Source organism: Schistocerca nitens, chromosome 1 (genome assembly GCF_023898315.1).
Source record: "Schistocerca nitens isolate TAMUIC-IGC-003100 chromosome 1, iqSchNite1.1, whole genome shotgun sequence".
NCBI lineage: Eukaryota > Metazoa > Arthropoda > Insecta > Orthoptera > Acrididae > Schistocerca > Schistocerca nitens.
This window is the reverse complement of record NC_064614.1, coordinates 770011394-770034326: the sequence shown is the minus strand read 5'-3', so window position 1 is coordinate 770034326 and position 22933 is coordinate 770011394. Positions and strand designations below refer to the sequence as shown.

The following is a 22933-nucleotide window of genomic DNA, read 5'->3' as shown; positions in this document are numbered from 1 at the left end:
CTCACCGGGAAGCGACTTCCTAGTGTATTTGGTAGGTGAGAGGCCTCATGGAGAGAACTCGATCAAAGCGTTCACAGGGAGTCGCATTTACCTCGACCACGCCACACACACTTTGTCCAGAAAAAAATTAAAAACTGTATCAAAAACAACTGCTATCACTTAGTAGCGGAAAAGCATCCGGACCAGACGAGATACCCTTAAGATTCTACAGTGATTATGCTAAAGAACTTGCCCCCTTTCTATCAGCAATTTATCGTAGATCTCTGGAAGAACGTAAAGTACCTAGCGACTGGAAGAAAGCACAGGTCGTTCCCATTTTCAAGAAGGGTCATAAATCAGATGCGAATAATTATAGGCCTATTTCACTTACGTCAATCTGTTGTAGAATAATGGAACATGTTTTGTGTTCTCGTATTATGACGTTCTTAGATAATACAAATCTCCTTCATCATAACCAACATGGATTCCGCAAACAGAGATCATGTGAAACCCAGCTCGCCCTATTTGCCCAAGAAATTCACAGTGCCGTAGACACTGGCGAGCAGATTGATGCCGTATTCCTGGACTTCAGGAAGGCATTTGATACGGTTCCGCACTTACGTTTAGTGAAAAAAATACGTGCTTACGGAATATCGGACCAGGTTTGTGATTGGATTCAGGATTTCCTAGAAGAAAGAACACAACATGTCATTCTTAACGGTTCAAAATCTGCAGATGTAGAGGTAATTTCGGGAGTACCGCAAGGAAGCGTGATAGGACCTTTATTGTTTACAATATACATAAATGACTTAGTTGACAACATCGGTAGCTCCGTGAGGCTATTTGCAGATGACACGGTTGTCTACAAGAAAATAGCAACATCAGAAGACTCGTACGTACTCCAGGAAGACCTGCAGAGGATTAATGAATGGTGCGACAGCTGGCAGCTTTCCCTAAATGTAGATAAATGTAATATAATGCGCATACATAGGGGCAGAAATCCATTCCAGTACGATTATGCCATAGGTGGTAAATCATTGGAAGCGGTAACGACCGTAAAATACTTAGGAGTTACTATCCGGAGCGATCTGAAGTGGAATGATCACATAAAACAAATAGTGGGAAAAGCAGGCGCCAGGTTGAGATTCATAGGAAGAATTCTAAGAAAATGTGACTCATCGACGAAAGAAGTAGCTTACAAAACGCTTGTTCGTCCGATTCTTGAGTATTGCTCATCAGTATGGGACCCTTACCAGGTTGGATTAATAGAAGAGATAGACATGATCCAGCGAAAAGCAGCGCGATTCGTCATGGGGACATTTAGTCAGCGCGAGAGCGTTACGGAGATGCTGAACAAGCTCCAGTGGCAGACACTTCAAGAAAGGCGTTACGCAATACGGAGAGGTTTATTATCGAAATTACGAGAGAGCACATTCCGGGAAGAGATGGGCAACATATTACTACCGCCCACATATATCTCGCGTAATGATCACAACGAAAAGATCCGAGAAATTAGAGCAAATACGGAGACTTACAAGCAGTCGTTCTTCCCACGCACAATTCGTGAATGGAACAGGGAAGGGGGGATCAGATAGTGGTACAATAAGTACCCTCCGCCACACACCGTAAGGTGGCTCGCGGAGTATAGATGTAGATGTAGATGAAGCAAATATTTAGCTACAAATCGGACATTGTTGTTGTTGTGGTCTTCAGTTCTGAGACTGGTTTGATGCAGCTCTCCATGCTACTCTATCCTGTGCAAGCTTCTTCATCTCCCAGTACTTACTGCAACCTACATCCTTCTGAATCTGCTTAGTGTATTCATCTCTTGGTCTCCCTCTACGATTTTTACCGTCCACACTGCCCTCCAATACTAAACTGGTGATCCCTTGATGCCTCAGAACATGTCCTCTTCTCTTCTCCCCAGTCCTATTCAACACTTCCTCATTAGTTATGTGATCTACCCATCTAATCTTCAGCATTCTTCTGTAGCACCACATTTCGAAAGATTCTATTCTCTTCTTGTCCAAAATATTTATCGTCCATGTTTCACTTCCATACATGGCTACACTCCATACAAATACTTTCAGAAACGACTTCCTGACACTTAAATCTATACTCGATGTTAACAAATTTCTCTTCTTCAGAAAAGCTTTCCTTGCCATACATTTTATATCCTCTCTACTTCGACCATCGTCAGTTATTTTGCTGCCCAAATAGCTAACTCATCTACTACTTTAAGTTTCTCATTTCCTAATCTAATTGCTTGAGCATCACCTGATGTAATTCGACAGCATTCCATTATCCTCGTTTTGCTTTTGTTGATGTTCATCTTATATCCTCCTTTCAAGATACTATCCATTCCGTTCAACTGCTCTTCCAAGTCCTTTGCTGTCTCTGATAGAATTACAATGTCATCGGCGAACCTCAAAGTTTTTATTTCTTCTCTATGGATTTTAATACCTACTCCGAATTTTTCTTTTGTTTCCTTCACTGTTTGCTCAATATACAGATTGAATAACATCGGGGAGAGGCTACAACCCTGTCTCACTCCCTTCCCAACCACTGCTTCCCTTTGATGTCCCTCGACTCTTACAACTGCCATCTGGTTTCTGTACAAATTGCAAATAGCTTTTCGCTCCCTGTATTTTACCCCTGCAACCTTCAGAATTTGGAAGAGTTTAACCAGCGTGATTTCTTTTTTCTAACTTTGTTCCTTACGAAGATGTGTACAGCAGCACGTATTTTTTAAATAGTACCTTATATTTTTATCCGCTATTCCACGTCTTTCCTCAAGAAGAATTCTTCCAAAAGAGATCATTGTGTACTATTCACATGGAGTTGACGATATTAAAAAAAAAAAAAAGAACCACACAAAATTGACCGACTCTCTCGTACTAGCACACTCGCTGTAGTTGACAGTAAAGGAACTGAAACAAAGAAAAAGTGCACGCTGGTCATTCAGTTAGTCGTCTTCAGGTAATGGTCTGTGTGAGTACACTGTACACGAAGAGAAAGTCGAAATACTACTTTTAATCAAAGAGTCCCTCTACTAACAAAGCTATCGTTTAAATGTACTAAAGCTCTGTAGTTGATGCCTCTGTTATAATTAAGAATACGTGCTTCACAGATGAGCAGCAAGGTGACAGTGAATGATCGTATAGTTTTCAGGATCGTGTCCTGCAACATCTGCATCTTACTGCCAAAGTATTATTTCTTTATACAAGCCGTGATTAATAAATTAATTTTTTTTAGTGTTGTGTCATACATGCAATTTGTATTGTATATTCTGACGACGGGTATGAAGAATAAAGTTGTCATTAGATTTTGTTCCAGTCAGAGGCGTTGCATACAAAATAGACAAAAAGAGGACATATATAAAATCAATACATACAGACAAAATATAAATACAGTGTGAGGCAATTAAAGCCATATAATAGTGGTATATATAAAGAGATTACAAACTCTAAATATAATCAGGCCAAAAATTGGCGACCTCGACTGCGTTGTCCCTGGCCCACTATAGATCCTCCAGCATGTAGGAAACTGGGCACTGAGGACAGTTGTACAGGTGCCTGGTGGTTTGTTCCACTCCACATGCACATAAAATTGATGGATCCCTAAGAGAGTGTCATTTGGCCATATTATCCATTGTTCTACCCACACCTCTTCTTAGTCTATTGAGGGACTTCCACCTTTTCCATTGTAGATTTTCGCCTAAGTGGAAGAGCCTTCGAAAGTGGGAACCATGATGTGATACCTGCATTTCTGTTTGTCCACACGTTTTGTCGTGCCATTGGCGGTGATGTACTGTCACTGACGGAAGTTTCTAGAAAGCTCGTCCTAGCTAGAAAGCTCGTCGCCTGCTTATAGGAGTTGGGTGTCCACGCAACGGGTGAGCAGCGTTTAGTTCCACTTTGCGTCTGTCTGTGCTCGCGGCAACTTCCCTTCTTATATCTGCTGCGGCTACCCTCGCCAGGCTGTAGAGTTTATAGGTAAGCGTTGCCCTCCAGCATCTTGGTGTTATTCTACGTGTCTCGTTGAGGACAGCATCCACATACCTTGTGTGAACAGAACCGTACCAAACAGGACAGCCATGTTCAGCGGCAGAGTAACATAATGCGGAGGCCCATGTTTTGAGAATTGTCGGCTGGGCACCCAGTCTGCTACTTATGAGCTTTCTGATGATGTTATTGCAGGCGGATACTTTTTCTTTTATGATTAGGCAGTGCTTCCCATAGATATTTTGGATTATGACAGTGTTCCAGGTACATGCCATCCCATATTACTTCTAATTTTCTGTTGGCGTCTTTCTTGCTTAGATGAAAAGTGCATACTTGAGTTTCAATCGGATTCAGTTTCATGTAGTTATATCGGTAGTATGCCGCGAGAGCATGAAGTCTTTAGGTTGAGATATTAGCGCAAGATCTATATCTACATCAACATGGTTGCTCTGCAAATAACACTTAAGTGCCTGGCAGGGGGTTCATTTAACTACCTTCACAATAATTCTCTATCATTCAGTATCGAACAGCGTACGGAAAAACCGAACACCTATGTCTTTCCGTGCGAGCTCTGACTTCCCTTATTTTATGATGATGATCGTTTCTCCTTATGTAGGTCGGCGTCAACAAAATATTTCACATTGGGAGGAGAAGGGGATTGAAGTTCCGTGAGAAGACCCCGCCGTAACGAGAAATGTCTTTGTTTCAACGATGTCCCCTCCAAATCCTGTGTCATGTCCGTGACACACTCTCCTCTATTTTTCGACAATACAAAACGCGCAGATCTTCTTTAAACTTTCTCGAAAGTTCTCCGTTAATCCTATCTAGTAAGGATCCCATAACGCGCAGTAATACTCCAAAACAGGAAGGACAAGCATAGTGTAGGCAGTCTCTTTAGTAGATCTGTTGCAGCTTCCAAGTATCCTGCCAATAAAACGCAATCTTTGGTTCGCCTTCCCCACAACATTTTCTGTGTGTTCTTTCCAATTGAAGTTGTAAGCAGTTGTGACTCCTAGATGTTTATTTTGATTTGCAGCCCTTAGTTTGACTGGTTTATCATATAACCGTAGTTTAACGGATTCCTTTTAGCACTCATGTGGATGACCGCACACTTTCAATTACTTAGGGTCAATTGCCAGTTTCCGCACTACACAGATATCATTTCTAAATCGTTTTGTATTTGTTTCGATATCCTGATGACTTTACTAGAAGATAGACGACAGCATCATCTGCAAACAACCTAATGCGGCTGCCCAGATTGTCTCCTAAACCATTTATATATATATATATATATATATATATATATATATATATATATATAAGGAATTGCAGAGGGCCTATAACACTACCTTGGGGAACTCCATAAATAATTTCTGTTTGACTTGATGACTTTCCACCAGTTACTACGAAGTGTGTGACCTCTCTGACAGGAAATCACGAGTCTAGTCACATAAATGAGACGATATTCCACAATCACACAATTTGGCTACTAGCCACTTGCGAAGCAGTGTCAAAAGGCTTCTGGAAATGTAGAAATGCGGAATCAATTTGGAATCGCTTGTGAGTCTCAACACTTATTGTGAGTAAAGAGCTCGTTATGTTGCGCAAGAAAGATGTTTTCTAAATCCGTGCTGACTGTGTATTAATAGACCATTCTCTTCGAGCAATGACGACGGTTTTGTGTTAAGAAGTTGTTGGTGGTCTTTGCTATAGATCTTAAACAAGGTTAGTGTTGGGACACTACCATGGGGTAGAGCGCTGTTTTGTGTTCTTCATCTGCTGTTCTTGCTGTCTTGTTTGACATAGAATCTACGGTTCTGAAGGGCAGTTCCTATGAAGCTGGTAAAGTCATAGTCTCTCATCGATTGATACAGTTTGTGGAACATGATATTGCGCTGCGCAGTATAAGCTGCAGATGTGCCATGTGCAAATTCATATGTCCTCCGATGGCTCTCTTGGCAAAGAAAAACGGGCTAAACATGTTATTTAATACTAACACTTTGACTTTTTCCCGATGATGAATCGTATCGACACTTTTGTTTTACCAGTACGTTGTTCGTTTCTGACGTGCGCAGTAAGCACGAATTTAGTTTGATAGGTTTTTATCCTATCCTTCACATAATGATGATGTATGTGACAGAAGCTGACACGAGCCATAGAGGTTCAGGCCGTTTTTATGCGTTTTGTTGATGTTGACTACTACTGTGTATTCAACACCTGTAACTACTCGGAAATGACCAAAAGCTCAAAACTGTGATAGTTGATTATTGTAATAAATGTCTAGTCAATGGCAAATATGAAGTCATTTAAAAAATTTTTATTTTCGGAAACTAAGAATTTTTAAGGCATTAGTAGCTTACTGGCAGTGGTACTTTCGACGCAGAAATGCTAGTTAGCGTCTTGGGAAAAAAAAGGAAAATTGGGGCTTCACATCCCAACGACGAAGTCGTTAGAGACGAAGTTCGAACGAAAATATCAGTGAGAGCGGAACTGGCATCACTGAAAAATTATTGAAACGCAACAAGAGTTGCAGTTACGAGGCAAGTGATTCTGCAGGACGGAAGACAGACGAAACAGGAGAATAATAAAAATCTACTATTGATGTATCTGCCTATTTTTTATCCGCTTGATATATTCAGCTAGTTGGCACGCTAAGGAAACAGCAAGCGAACTCACAAATCAACATACTGAAGCTTCACTAGCCCATAGTAAAAAATAAATAAAACTACTCGAGCTTCGCATGTTCGCCTCGCGAGTGGAGTGCGCCTTAGTTTGTAGTATAGCCACAACGCCACACAGTTTGGATGTGCGGGTTGCCGCGTAGCGACAAGGGCCCAGTCGGAGTCACCTTTACGTTAAGGATCCGAACGCCAGGGAAAATTAAAAGTTTAATTCTACGATTCTCCTGTTTCGTCTGCCACCTAACATATTCAGCCACTTACCTCGTAAGTGAATCACAGAGTGCGATACGCTAATGTGCAGTCGATCATCAAATTTATCCTTATTATGTGAGAATGAACTTTCATTGTGAGTAAAAGTAGTCACCTGATAAATTCTCATCGGTCAGTATTACACCGGTCATTTAAAGACGTTTAAGTTACGGCTCCACTTCTATTCAGACTTCCTCTGTGTTATTGCTCAACGGTTAGGGTAATCTCCATCTGAAAACAATGTTGCTGTCTGGCGTTTTACTTGTGTGGCTAGATTGTCATGTGCTTTACTTGTGTCGTTCACTCCTTAAGGTGTTAGTTACATTCAGTATAGTACTTCTGATTTGTTTTGTATTTCTTCATCATGAATTCAACTGGATTGCTGATGAAAGTACCATCATTGAACAGAGGTAGGAAGAAGGCTGTTCTCAAAACTAACAAATGCTGGAAGATCTATGTTTTTAACTCTACATACGGTTTTAAAAACTTTCTTTCGTGCAAGTAATACTTTCCATCTAATTGGGGAGCTACCCATAAATATTACCCTTGATAGTGTACTGATGTACGTGTAATTATTCTTTGACTAAAATAGCAGGCCTCCATTTATATATTTTCCTGTTTCAATTTTCATAATTATACAGAACCAATGATTTTGCACTTTCTATCGTTTGGACTGTATGCCGTTGACACACTACAGCGATAGAAGACAGTGTATTTCTGACACTAAAACTAGTATGAGCTTTTCGTTTTCATTGTTTAAAGCAACTCCATGCCATTTTCATTCGTATATGCAAGCTATTTTTTATTAAAATGTCTTCCCTGTACGGAGTCGGCCGTTGTGGCCGAACAGTTCTAGGCGCGTCAGTCTGGAACCGCGCGGCCGCTACGGTCGCAGGTTCGGATCCTGCCTCGGGCATGGCTGTGTGTGATGTCCTTAGATTAATTAGGTTTAAGGACTTCTAAGTTCTAGGGGACTGATGATCTTAGATGTTAAGTCCCATAGTGCTCAGAGCCATTTGAACCATTTTTGAACCCTGTACGGAAATATACGAAATGGATGTACGAGTACAGGTTTTAGGAAAATGGTTGACGACCTATGGAAGTTTGGGTCTGGCCGTGAGTCGTTCTCAGGTAGCCGGCACGGTAGCTCAGCGTGTTCGGTCAGACACCTGCCGTGTCTCTGTAATAAAAAAAACTGAGTGAAAAGATCAACAACGAACTTGAAAGGATGTCCTGTGACGTCCGCAACGACCAAACACAACGACCAACAACGAACAAAATGTCAAAAAAAGTTGTTCTATTATACAACTGATGATTGTCCATGGACCGTTCATTTATGTATGATGAGGTCTGTACTGCTCCCTGTTGCAGATCAAATAGTAGACCTTTAATATAGCACAAGAACATTCGTTACTTCCCTTGTAGACGTGGTGGCGTTTCTGTTTGAATTACTTGAACTGCCTAGTATAACATTAGAATTTATATTTCATAAATAGGAACTAATGATGGAATGTTATGAGGGATACAGTAAAATCCTACGAATAAGTGGCAGATAATACCAAATCGTATATTTTAGCATTTAAAATTGTCGGTAAATGCCGTAACTGTCTCAGTACAACCGTGTTAATGAAATCCAGGCGATCGTTAGTTTAGGAGGCCGCTATCCTACAGGTGGATGACAACCACTTAGTAAGTTAACGTATTAAAAATTTTGGACTGTGATTAAAGCGGAGCGGTTTAAACAATACTTATTGATGTCTCTCTAATCACGCTTCTTATGAAAGTCATTATCCTGAAATGGTGTTCTATTACACTTTTATCAAATGAAAACATGACTGCTTAGCGGCAGTGAGGTTCATGAGCCACGTCGAAGAGATGATACGTTTTCGGTTATGATCAACAGGACACGCGTGTCAGTTAACATGTTTGCGTGAGGGAACGTAAGTAACCAACTTTTCAGTAACTGAGAAAAGGCCACAATACCTTTACAGCCATATTGTAGCGCCGTTTACTGAGAGGACGCTAAATCTAATATAAAATACAGCATACATATTCTGCAGCAAAGAACTTGGAAGAACAGTAAAACGGAATGGACATTATCTTAAAAGAAGGATGTAAGATGAACATCAACAAAAGCTAGACGAGGATAATGGAACGCTGCCGAATTAAATCAGGTGATGCTGAAGCAATTAGATTAGGAAGTGAGAAACTTAAAGTAGTAGATGATTTAGCTATTTGGGCAGCAAAATAACTGAGGATGGTCAAAGTAGAGAGATTATAAAATGTAGACTGGCGATGGCAAGGAAGGCGTTTCTGAAGAAGAGATTTGTTAACATGGAGTATAGATTTAAGTGTCAGAAAGTCTTTTCTGAAAGTATTTGTATGGATTGTAGCCATGCGTGGATGTGAAACATGGACGATAAACAGTTTAGACAACAAGAGAATAGAAACTTTGAAAAGGGGTGCTACAGAAGAATGCTGAAGGTTAGATGGATAGATCACGTAACTAATGAGGAGGTACTGAATAGAATTGGGGAGAAAAGGAATTTGTGCCACAACTTGACTAGAAGAAGGGATCGGTTGGTAGGACACGTTCTGAGGCATCAAGGGATCACCAGTTTACTACTGGAGGGAAGCGTGGAGGGTAAAAATCTTAGAGGGAGACCAAGAGATGAATACATTAAGAAGATTCAGAAGAATGTGGGTGTCAGTAGTTACACGGAGACAAAGAGGCTTGCACAGGATAGAGTAGCATGGAGAGCTGCATCAAACAAGTCTTTGGACTGAAAACGGGAACAACAACAACAACAACAACAACAACAACATATTTTGCCAAATCTAATACAAAACATAACTAACATTTTCTCCCCACATACCGCATGTCTCATCCTCGGTTTAAGCAGTAGACTGTCAGTCGGGAGTGTTCAAATCCCTGTCTGGCCACCCAGCTTAAAATTTTCCGTGGTTTCCCGAATGCGAAAAAGCGTTTATCGGGCGATGCTTTCGATATCGACACGCCCAATTTCTTTTGCCAGTCCTTGTCCTTCCACGGGTGCACTTCGTCGACGGGACTTTGTACCCTAAGCTCCTCTCCCCCCCCCCCCCCCCCCCGACCGAGCGAGGTGGCGCAGTGGTTAGCACACTGGACTCGCATTCGGGAGGACGACGGTTCAATCCCGTCTCCGGCCATCCTGATTTAGGTTTTCCGTGATTTCCCTAAATCGCTTCAGGCAAATGCCGGGATGGTTCCTTTGAAAGGGCACGGCCGATTTCCTTCCCCATCCTTTCCTCACCCGAGCTTGCGCTCCGTCTCTAATGACCTCGTTGTCGACGGGACGTTAAACACTAATCTCCTCCTCCTCCCCTCCCCCCTTTCCCCCCCCCCCCTGCCCCTGCCCCTTTCCCTTCGTGCAGCACTGACTAGTTGCATGGGCACAAATGTTAACATGGTGTAGACAAACAACAATCATTGCAAGAAATAACAGACCCAGACGTGGAACATTTTTATCAGGAGCGTACGCTCACGAGCCTAAACATTGTGACCACGTGAATAGCAGCATGTTGGTCCACCTTTGGAACGCAAAACAGCAGCGATTATGCTTTGCATGTATTCACCAAGTCCTTGATAGGTTTCCGGTGGTATGTGGCACACAGGTGTCTACGTACAGGTAAATTTACGAACAGGTGTGTTGTGAGCTTGGAAATGGTCCCCAATAGTTTCTCAGCTCTCCATCGGGTTCAGATCAGGCGATTTTGATGGCCAAAACATCAAAGTGAGTTCACTCTCATGCTTCCCAAACCACCGTAGCATGATTCTGGCGTTGTCACACGGGACAGTTATCCTTGTGGAATGTAACACTGCCGTCGGGGAAGATCTGAGGCATGGAAGGTTTTATGTAGCCCGCAATATAATATTCACGTAGTCCACAGCTGTCACGGTTCCTTCGATTACTATCAGAGGTCCCATGGAAGCCCGGATGAAGTCTCCCATAGTGTAACATAGCCCACAACGGCCTGCATTCGTGTCACGGTGCATGTTTCGTTTACTCGTTCGCTTGTATGACGGTGTAATAAGAAAAGTGATTCTTCCCACCAAGCGACACTTTTCCATTGATCCAAGCTCCAGTGCTGACGACCCTGTGCCCATTGCAATCTAACTGTCGCTATTCCAACATGGGAACACCGAAACACTTGTATCTGCACCATCATCGTACACTGTCGTCAGATCTGTCATACATTGCCGCCTATCCTGCTTTATAGAGCTGAGAAGCCTTGGACCTCTACGTTCTGTTGCGTGGGCTTTCAACACCTTGTCACCTACTCTTAGTTTCACCGTCTTTCAGCCACCTTCCCCAGATACTCACAGTAGAAACGCCCCACAGCCGACCAGCTTCGCCGTTTCCGATATGGTAGTTACCCGGCGCTGGGCCATAACGATCTGCCGTTCATCAGAGTCGCTAATGTCAGTGAATATCCTCATTCATGGCCCGTACTGTCATTAAAATAATTCCCCATTCATTCACGGCCCGTATTGCCATTAAAATAATTTCCCATTCATTCACGGCCCATATTGTCTTTAAAATAATTCCCATTTCGTGTATGCGGCGCTTATGTCCTTTACTTACTACGTCACGTGCCTCCGGTATTAAAAGGCTGCCTACAATATTACGGTGGGTGGTATTTGGCTCACCAGTGAATATTATACAGCATAGTCATAAACAGTCTGAAAACCTTGTAAGCGTGTTGCAGGGTAGACTATGCTGGGATATAATCGTTGAGAAGAAATTCGAAACGTTGCACCGTTTCCGATCTAGTTAACATTGAAGTTAACCAATCAACCCCCCCCCCCCCTCCCGCCCCCCTCCGGCCCAGATAGGCACGCGAAACTGGTCAATCTTTGGCTCGGTTTCGATCCTTACTACCGTCTCATGTCCAGTTCTTGTATCGCTCTCTTGTTCGGCTTTAGGAAACAAAACGAAGTAAATATTTGGCGATACCGTCTCTAGCGGGCAGCTTAAATTTCCGCGCGTAACGACCTGAGTGCCTAACTTTATGCTAAGGAACTCGGAAAGGGTGCAACGACTCGAATTTTTTTAACCATTGTTTCTCAGCACAACCTACCCTGAAACACTCTTACGAGCTTTTAGACTGTTTCTGACCGCCCTATATATGTTATTTTGACAAGTAATTGTAACGCAGTCACTCACAAGTCTATGAATATGTTGGACGTTGTTGGAAAGAATGGAAATGCATCCTACATGATCAAGGCGGGAATCATGACGGAGTAGGAAGTTTTAGTACTTTCATAGGTTAAATTCGCCTGGCACTACGCTTTTGGATCTGTTGCCCATGATGTGGTCTTTCCTAAATATTATGAAACACGCACTTCTACTTCGCAAATTTATCGTTACCTAATCTCTACCTTTTGATGCGATCTTCTGTTTATTGCTGTCTTTGCTTTTTTATATACTGCTTAGCCTTCAATTGATAATTTTATGACTTCCTTAAAGTACAGCAAAAGAGAGCGATATGTCTGAGGGACTTAAATACTGTCTGGCAAAAAAGGTGTTACACGTTAAAGTTTATGTCATTTAACGGCATAAAATATTAATTTGTGTGATCGAGTCAGCCAACGCTGTTTTCCGACTCACTCGGATAATTTATGAAAAAATTCTTACTTAATAATATTTTCTACGTATTATGTAATTAAATGTTTGTTCTTATGTTCCAGATTTTCAGAAGCTCGAGAGAGAAGCTCGTATATGCAGGAAGCTGCAACATCCGAACATAGGTAAGTGTGTGTCTTTCCGTTTTTTCTCATTCCGACAGCGTAGTAAACTTCAGTAAGCCAAAAACCGATAGAGGGTGAAATTTCATGAATAACGGTCGCAGTATCGCTTGATGAAGCAAAACGATACAACTTCTACAATTTTCTTGTAGCCGAAATGTCAGTTGTTCACATTTCCGGCAGCTGAAAACTGTATGCCAGACCCAGAGTTTTTGATTTCGACGGCAGTGCTCTTACCGAGAATTATTTTAATTTATTGGCTTTCGGAACATGCCCATGCAGACTTCTCAATACTGTAAATGTTATACTACAGTTCGTTTTGACAATTCAGAGTATACTTTAGTTCAAGTCGTACCGTGGTACGAAGTTTTTTTTTTATCGACTATTGAGCAGTGCAGGCGCGACTTCTGACTCGACCTCAGAACTTCAGTGCTGCGTGTAGCTTCTGGAGTCGTGGCTGCATAGCTCGACACTCAGTAAGAGCACTGCCCTCGAAATTGGTTCGAGTCCCGATTGGACACACAGCGTAGCGGAAGGTTGCATAGTATCGGTCAAGTAAGCTTCACCGAAATTATATGTTTTGAAAGTGTTATCGAAAAATTCTTCACACCAAAAATACTACGATACATTACTTAACAAAATTATAAAACTCAATAAATGATAATTAATTGAAACCCTCAGCTGCCGACGGGTGTTGTTGATATACCTCGATGGGGACAGCTGAAAATGTGCCCCCCGACCGGGACTGGAACCCGGGATCTTCTGCTTACGTGGCAGATGCTCCATTCATCTCAGCCACCGAGGATACATATGAATAGCGCGACTGCAGGGACTTATCCCTTGCACGCTTCCCGTGAGACACACGTTCCCAACTGTCCACAATCTACATACGTAATGTAAGCAGGAGATCCCAGGTTCGAGTCCCGGTCGGGGCACACATGTTCAGCTGTCCCCATCGAGGTATATCAACAACACCTGTCGGCGGCTGAGGATTTCAATTAATTATCATTTCATTCTAGAGAAGCTGCACGGTCATCAATGGTATCTGTTCTTTCGGGAACAGATACTACCTTTATATGTATAAAACTCAATGTTACAACAACATAGTTAAATGAAACTTCCTGGCAGATTAAAACTGTGTGCCCGACCGAGACTCGAACTCGGGACCTTTGCCTTTCGCTCTACCATCTGAGCTACCGAAGCACGACTCACGACCGGTCTCACAGCTTTACTTCTGCCAGCTGTGAGACCGGGCGTGAGTCGTGCTTCGGTAGTTCAAAAAAAAAAAAAAAAAAAAAGTTGGTAGAGCACTTGCCCGCGAAAGGCAAAGGTCCCGAGTTCGAGTCTCGGTCGGGCACACAGTTTTAATTTGCCAGGAAGTTTCATATCAGCGCACACTCCGCTGCAGAGTGAAAATCTCATTCTGGAAACATAGTTAATGATTTTTTTGTACATTTTTCCACCTTGTAAATTTTGATCATAAATATTTTAGGAGTGTTGTTTCGGACACAAAATATTAACGTGGAAAGTTATTTTACTGTGCCGTAAATGATTATGAAAATTAAAATAAAATATATGCGAGTTGTATACCGGAACGTCGGGGAAATGTTGACACAAATAAGCAGACATTCATATCAAAAAAACTTGTTATTTCTAAAACGGTTCAACGTCCACCTCCTTGTTTTCCCGAAAAGTCTATCTCCTAATTTACTTTTTTCCCGCTCGCTTTCCTGACTGACATTTTAAAAAGTCTGAATTTTTCTTCGACTTCCTTCACGTCATTTTAATCGCATTTATGTCGTGACTTTTCCTTATACACCTTTTAAAAAGAAAAAAAAAACATAAAAATTTCAGTTATCTGGTTTGTCCGTTACAACTCGAACAACACGAACTTATCGCGGTTTAACATACTCTTTGTTATTTGCTAGATATTGTCACAGCCTACAATATAGACAATAATATCAGTTGTATCGGAAGATACAGTAAAAATGTAACATAACTTTGTAGTGCTGTGTTTTGTTTGCAGTAATGTAACGTTTGTGCACCGAAAAACTCACTATTAACAGATAACTTGTTGCCACTCCGAAAAGCACTGTTGTTTTGATTGTAAATCGCCTGAGTGGTCATGTTCCTCCATAGTTCACACTGCAGTGGGGTTTGGGTGCTTCCACTAGCAGTAGAGCTTGGAGATAGCTCTTGTCCGGTATAATCCGCTGTCCCATATTATCTGATCCTACTTTGGATCTGGTAAGAGTTTGGAAACGCTTTACGATCCGTAGCAGAGTGAAACTTTCATTCTAGAAACATTAGTCATTAATATCAAGCAAACGTCTTCAAGTTCGTCTAATGCTTACTAGTGGTTTAAAAAAAAAATAAAAAAAAATAAATAAATAAAAAATGAGCAATGACCTTTCCCCTTCGATGAGAGAACTGTTAATGGTACCACTATCTCGACATGCTGCTGTATTGCGGCTCATACCACAACGAAAGCAGGGATTTCATCTTTCAACAAAATGGAGCCCTCCACATTTCCACAGTTGCGTCCGAGATTACCTGAACAAGACGTTGCCATGTCGTTGGATATTCCGTGTTTCCGTGTTGGGGCCGGACTTGAAGCCTTGCAGTGTTTTCTTATGATATTACGTCGAGAATGTCGTAAATGTCCCACCTCGACCGTAGAACCTCGAAGACTTGGGACACCGCATAGTAGCAATTTTTCGTACCGTCATTCGATTTATCTGGGTAAGACAGGCATGAAATTGGACTACCGATTAGATGGGTGCCGTGTGATGCAATGTGAACACACATAACAGTCATAAATATTTTAAAAAACCTAAGAGTTTGTCCTTTACATACTGCCCATTTATCTGTAGAGATGGTTTGAAATTTTTTGTGGTGGATTATGCAGCGCCCAGAAGTCGCGGTGCAGGCCATTTCACGAACAAAACTCGGAACACCTGGCAACCCGACGTTCGGTCTAAATTCTGTCCGTCGGTGTACGGATTTGGCGAACACTGGGCCAGCACGCGGCGTTCTCTGGAGTGCAGACTGGAATCTGCAGGGGCGGCCCGTCCAGCACCGCACCGCAGCTCGCCTCGCCCCCGAGCACCTGTTGATCGCTGCCCTGCTTACCGTGCGACACACCAGCCTCCCTTGGCCCTGAAACTGGATTTGCTATCCATCTTCATTCAGCGCTCGCTACCGACACGGTGCCTCATGAAAATCGTTACAAGTATATTCTCTGGCAATTTTATTCCAATTTCTTTGGTTTTAGTTTGACTTCCATAACCCAAGATCTTCATGTGCTCGTGGGAAAAATTTAAGTTTAAAAAATATGTATTCCCACTGTATGATCTACAGTGTGTTTCAGATAAGTTACGAGGGGTATTCTATATTGATTTACACTTTTATTTCTGCCGTCATCCATTGTGCGCCTTTTGACTCATTGCAGTTGTAATGAGTACAGATGTAGTACTTTGGTCTAACCGTAGGTGGCAGGACAGTTACAAGAAGTGTACACAGTACAGCCCATTTTACCAACTGCAGCCATTACGTGAGCGGACGACATGGCGTGTGATCATCAAGGACAACGCTGGAGCCGGCCGGAGTGGCCGAGCGGTTCTAGGCGCTACAGTCTGAAACCGCACGACCGCTACGTTTGCAGGTTCGAATCCTGCCTCGGGCATGGATGTGTGTGCGGTCCTTAGGTTAGTTAGGTTTAAGTAGTTCTAAGTTCTAGGGGACTGATGACCTCAGAAGTTAAGTCCCATAGCGCTCAGAACAATTTGAACCATTTTGAACCAACGCTGGACGATTTGCGTTCTGCGGAAGGAGGATGGAAACACTGCGAATATTCACAGGCGATTGGTGGCAGTGTGTGGAGAGCGTGCACCGCCAGGAAAAAGTTCTTGCAACATTACAACACGCCTTCAGACACGAGTCGAAAAACCACGCCTGCCATAGTTCAAATGGTGTTCCACGAACTGCCACACCGCATTCTCGTGACGTTGGGTTCGCAGTTCCTGGAAGGATGCTAAGTAATGTCTGGCCGCCCGCTCGGTTAGCTGTGCGGTCTAACGGACTGCTTTCCGGGCGGGAAGACGTGACGGTCCCTGGCCCGAATCCGTCCGGTGTGGCGGCCAGCCTGTGGAGGATTTTTAAGGCGGTTTCCCATCTGCCTCGGCGAATGCGGGCTGGTTCCTCTTATTCCGCCTCAGTTACACTAGGTCGGCGATTGCCGCGCAAACACTTTCTCCACCTACGCGTACACCATAATTACTCTACCACGCAAACATTGGGTTTACACTCGTCTGGCGTGAGATGTTCCCGGGGGGTCCCTGGGTTCGGTGTGGGGCGGCGGTGGGGTGGGTGGACTGCTGTAGCCTGTTGTGGGGTTGTGTGCCACTGCGGGCTTCGGCGGGGACGAAGCCTCTCCGTCGTTTCTAGGTCCCCAGTTCCATACAGTACAGTACAATACAATACAAAGACCGGCCATAGGTATCTTCATAGCCCCGAGTAGGCGGTAATCAGAAATGGTCAGTCAATTCAGGAGATTGCCGGCCGCGGTGGTCTCGCGGTTAAGGCGCTCGGTCTGGAACCGCGCGACCGCTACGGTCGCAGGTTCGAATCCTGCCTCGGGCATGGATGTGTGTGACGTCCTTAGGTTAGTTAGGTTTAAGTAGTTGTAAGTTCTAGGGGACTGATGACCACAGCAGTTAAGTCCCATAGTGCTCAGAGCCATTTGAACCATTTGAATTCAGGAGATTACGGTGGGCGTGTCAGAACCTGGGACCCAATTTCAGCGATGGCGGCCGTTGTTCTCCGACTCGTGCGGGAACGAGCGTTGCGTTGCAAGAGCATGTTCTTTTTTACGGCGTACACTCTCCTCAGACTGCCACCAACCGCTTGTTTATATCCGCACTGTTTACACCCTCATTCTACAGAAACCTCTTCGCTGTTGTTGACGATCACACACTATATTGTCCGCTCGCGTAATGGCAGCAGTTGGAAAAATTGTCTGTACTGTGCAGGGATTAGACTTCTAGTGATTTTCCTTCCACTAAGGGTATACCACAGGACTACCGTAATTATGAGTCAAATAGCGCCTCATGCATAATGGGAGCCGGCCGCGGTGGTTGCATGGGGGCTTAATTAAAATGTAGAATGCAAATAATTTTAATTTTTGCTTTAGTAGCTGTCTGTTCGGTTACGAAGTCTCGTAACGGTTGGCCCTGACTAGTATTATTACGCTATCTGACTGCATAGAAAATTAACAAAGAATGAAATGGAAATTTTCATTAACACAATTAATCAATTAAGTCCCCAGCAACTATAAAACCTACGAAACCAAAGCACAAGTGTAACTGTTCTGTGTGTGGAAGTATGACTCAACGTACACATCTGGCACGGTTCTACTTCAAAAGACAAGAATTTCAAATACCATTTATACTGAATTAAAGAAAATACGAATACCATAATTACTCAAGAGAACCACAATTACACTCTAATCCAAGAACACAAGCCAGATGCTTTGTTGACTGAACCTGTTATGACACATTATTTAAAACATGGAAATAATGAAAAATAAATCAAGTTTCGTTACCTTCATATATTGACCAAAATCACTCTAATCATTACAATATATCTCCACACCGACTCGCTATTACCACATCTCAACAAGAACTTTTCAGTATCACATCTCAGCAAGCACTCCCTACTAGCACATCTGAACACGAACTGACTACTACGAGTCCTCGACAAGCACTCTACTACGACATCTCAATAATCACTCTGCCAGTGGAGGCGGGCGAACAATGCTCTCTAGCGATCTCTGGCGCTGTGGCTCAGTGTAGCCACCTTTCATATGCCCTTCCTCCACGGCTAGAATTTGATGGTATTTTTGCCAGCATTGGTGGTGAAAATACCACCAAATTCGTCAAAAAAAATACAGACAAAAATAAAAGATAATATTAATACTTAAATACCATATAACTAGAAAAAATTTTGGCTTTGCACTGACCTTTCAATAACCTATTATATAGAATACAATAAGCAATACAAATTCTTTCATGCATGTGACTTTACATAATAGTTTACACAAGTATTATGTGGTTAAACAGTTCAATCAATAGCGTCAGCAATGACGAATATGTGCAGGTAAGAGTCTCATAACTTTCCACAAACAGTAATACACAAAAAAATCAGTTTATACAAATATTCACATAAACGCTTTCCATAGCCCATGAATAAGTAGTTGACAGTTCCCGCAATAGCACCCAGCAATGGTCAACAGGTGCAAAAACCAATAAGTAACATTTTTTCAATAGAAGCAGTCCATCAGTGGCACCCAGCAATGTTGAGTAGGTGCAGACACCAACAAGTAACACCATTTCAGTAGAAGCAGTCCATTAGTGGCACCAGCAATGTTGATCAGGTGCACACAGCAACAGGTGACTTCATTTCAGTAGAAGCAATCCATCAGTGGCACCCAGCAATGTTGAGCAGGTGCAGACATCAACAGGTGACATCTTTTCGGTAGAAGCAGTCCATCAGTGGCACCCGCAATGTTGAGTAGGTGCAGACACCAACAAGTAACACCATTTCAGTAGAATCAGTCCATTAGTGGTACCCAGCAATGTTGAGCAGGTACACACAGCAACAAGTCACATTTCTCAGCAGAAGCAGTTCCATAAAATACACTGTCACTGATCACACTGTTCATCAGAGTTTATAAGCAGAAATTAAACATGTCCTAGTGGCACCAATCATGTAGAAAAGGTACAAGTAACAGTCCATAATTTTTACAATCACTGATCACACAGTTCATCAGCAGAAATTAAACATGACTAAATGTCACACATCATGTTGAAAAGTGCAGCACCATCACTAATCACACAGTTCAGGCATGAACAATAGTTTGAATACACATACAATGCTTTTATATTAAACATACAAATCATAACAAACACACAAATGATATCAGATAATTGTCCTATTAACTATTACAATACACAAATACCAGTAAACCTATAACATTTATGGGTGTCAGTGCAAGCCACTACCAACAAATAAAATAATATTTAGGAGATAGGTGGGTAGGATTAGAAAAGGAAAACACACAAAACACATCCACTCATCTTTCATCCACATTAAGTACTACTGTGTAATTGAATAGTGTTAACTGTGTAAATGTAACTCTGTCCAAGATTTGATGTTCATCATGTGTACCAAGTACTAGTGGCAGCAATGTATAACAGTCAATAATAGTTAAGTCAACGTCATAGTCATCATGTCAAGACCAATGTTTGCCAAGCCAGATCAAAATGTACTGTTGCTGAACAACTGTCAGTGTACCAAGATATGCAAATGCTTCCTCTCTCAAAAAAAAAGTATATACTGCTTAGCGATTTGACAAAGTGTGTGTGTAGGCAATCTTCTTTCTACTTGAGTGTTCTAGTCTGCCATCTTCATCCTCCTTGTTCCATATGGACCAACAAAAAAAAAAAAAAAAAATGCTCCTCACTTACTTTACCTCTTATCCACCAAAACTCCAATAATCATCACTTAACTTCAATAATACCTCATTTACCTTACCTCTTGTCCACGAAACTCGAATAATCATCAACTTCACATAATCTCAATACCTCAATAATACGTCTATACATATAAACCTCAGCACCAATATCATTTCACTTCCATAACAACTCTTTCCTCTAGTCAGTCTCCTCGAACAAGTACAGACAAAATCCTAGTGCAACTTCAATTCAGCATCCCATGCAATCCGAAGACACAGTGTCCACACACAACCTCTGTGTAATCCATCTGACCCAAATTTTCTACTCATTATAAATTATAAGATACATTTTGGTTCCTTGTCCATCATTAAATAAAAGAAATGCATACATGACCTCTAACAGACTTAGTTCGAATAACTCTCAGTAATTAAGTACGATTACGGAGTGTGAATGATCATAATATTTCACAGTGTGTACACCACTTCAAGAATCATAGCAGAAGCAAACATGTGGAGTATTTTTTGTGTCAAGTGTCACTTCCTATTTCAATTGCTCACGAAAATGCAGTGTAATACTGTCAATGGTCTAAACCTAGTTTTGGTATGTCATGTCGTTAGCTTCCTTCCTATTAGCATAAATTTATACAGATTCCATAAAACGTCCAACTCATGTGACTTCCATGAAGTTTTTTGTACTAATGTCGTTCGTCGGATTATAGCAGTTCATTTTCTTATCTTAAAAATATAAGGCACTGAGCGTAAGCAAAACATGCAATAGCGAGTAAATATACCAGTAGAGAACAGAATGTCAACAAGTGGATGCAGCACAATCCCTATAACAAGGCTCTGCCAAGCGAACAATCTACAATTAATACCATAGTGTAACCTAGTCTCTATGTTTGTACACAGTATACCAGCATTTCTATATACTAAATTGAAGAGTAGTTATGACAACAAAACAGAAATGTGTAAATATGCAATCCATAAGCAAGGCAGCAAATATGTTATCTATCATAATAAACAGGTCATTAGCATCATATCAGCATAAGCAAATAAATGTTTATATGTAATCTTAATAAGTAAACATGAAGGCGCAAGCAGATAAATCACAAAGTATAACTTACATATCTAACCACATCAGCACAATTAATCAGGTGACAATTATAATTTAAATAAATAAGCACAGCAGGCACATAATAGAAAAATATGACATCAGTGAAAAAGCATAGCAGCCAAGCGATGCATAATATATACAAATAACAACCCTGTTCATTAATTAATCATTGTCAAAGTCAGTTAATATGCGTAAGCACGTCGCTTCACTAGTAAATTCATAGAACATGAAATTAGCACAAAGTATGAATCACGTAATCGCAAGCAGCAAATTACGTCTGAAGTACGTACCTAAGTGGAATTATGTTACCTGAAAAATAAACTCAATTAACCGTTACCTTTTTTTGTTTATTACTTTCTTCTTCGAAATGACCTTCTTCCTGAAAATTTTCTCCAAAGCAAGTCGTCTTAACGTCGGACACGCACAGAATTTACCTGAAGGTCTTAAATACTTTATACAACCGTATCCTGAAAAATACTGAATGTTAATAACATAATTTATGAAGTCATCATAGCTTTATACAGAATTTATTCGGAGAAATTAGACTGTGTATTTGTTTACGTCTATCAGTGCATTCGCACTGAGCGCTCGATCAGCTGTAGGCGCGTGACGTAGGAAGCGATTGTTTGCGGTCAACGACTGCCTTGTGCGGCGCGCCGACTTGACTGTTGCTTTGAGTATGTGCCGCCGCCAAAACACAGCGCGGTATCCTTGTACTCTCTTCGTGTTTGCATGTAGCTGTTGGTTTCTCAAAAGTATGTCATTCCACAAAAATTTTTACGTTCGATATATGATGTATTCCCTTAGAGCGTCGAGATTTAAGAGTTTCTACTTCAACAGTGTTATCATGAATGATTTTGCGAACCCTATATGGACCGTTATAAAGCAGAAAAAATTTGCGACACAAGCCTTTTCCTTTGTGAGACAAACGATGAGACTTAATTAATACCTTCTGACCAACTGACAAAGTTTTTAAACGACCAGGACGTTTAGCTGATTTCTCTCTTCTTGCAGCCGCAGACGCAATATTTCGTAGGGCCAGGTTCACAACTTCAGAATGCCGCAGTTTTCGTGAAGGCGGAAAAGGAACGATTTCAGAAATGCGATTTGTCGGTGCTTTATTTTTTAATATCAGTGTAGGCGGTAAAGAAGTTGAATCATTAGGGAGTTCATTCAGAATATTTTGAAAAATATGAAGATACTGATCCCACGTTCTGTGATTCTGATGACAATAAAGACGACACAATTTATTGATTTCCTTCATCCATCTCTCTGAAGCATTAGATTGAGGGTGAAAAAGTGAAATGAAAATTGGTTTAATCTTCCGACGCCGTAGAGTACGAAGCCAAATTTTAGAGCGAAACTGTGATCCATTATCTGATATAACCTTATCAACATGACCAACTTCTTTAAGAAAATGTTTGATGAAAGCGTTAGATACTGAACGAGCTGTTGCTTTGCGTAAAGGTGTAAAACACACATATTTTGATGTCAATTCCACTGCTACGAAAATGTATGCAAAACCATTAGTAGAACGAACCACTGGACCGAACAAATCGACTGCAGCCATCTCCTTTAATTTCGCTGGAATGATAGGAAACAACG

At 41.7% G+C, this 22933-nt stretch overlaps 1 protein-coding gene across 14 annotated transcripts in view; it reads left to right on the top strand.

Annotated features, from left to right (window-relative positions):
* The window catches only part of LOC126261336 (calcium/calmodulin-dependent protein kinase type II alpha chain), a 1016317-nt gene that overhangs the window by 656704 nt on the left and 336680 nt on the right, over positions 1-22933 (top strand). For all 14 annotated transcript variants that reach the window (XM_049958533.1, XM_049958541.1, XM_049958530.1 and 11 more), the window contains exon 3: positions 12645-12704. In XM_049958533.1, coding sequence (XP_049814490.1) covers positions 12645-12704 — 60 coding nt within the window. The remainder of the gene's footprint in view (positions 1-12644; positions 12705-22933) is intronic.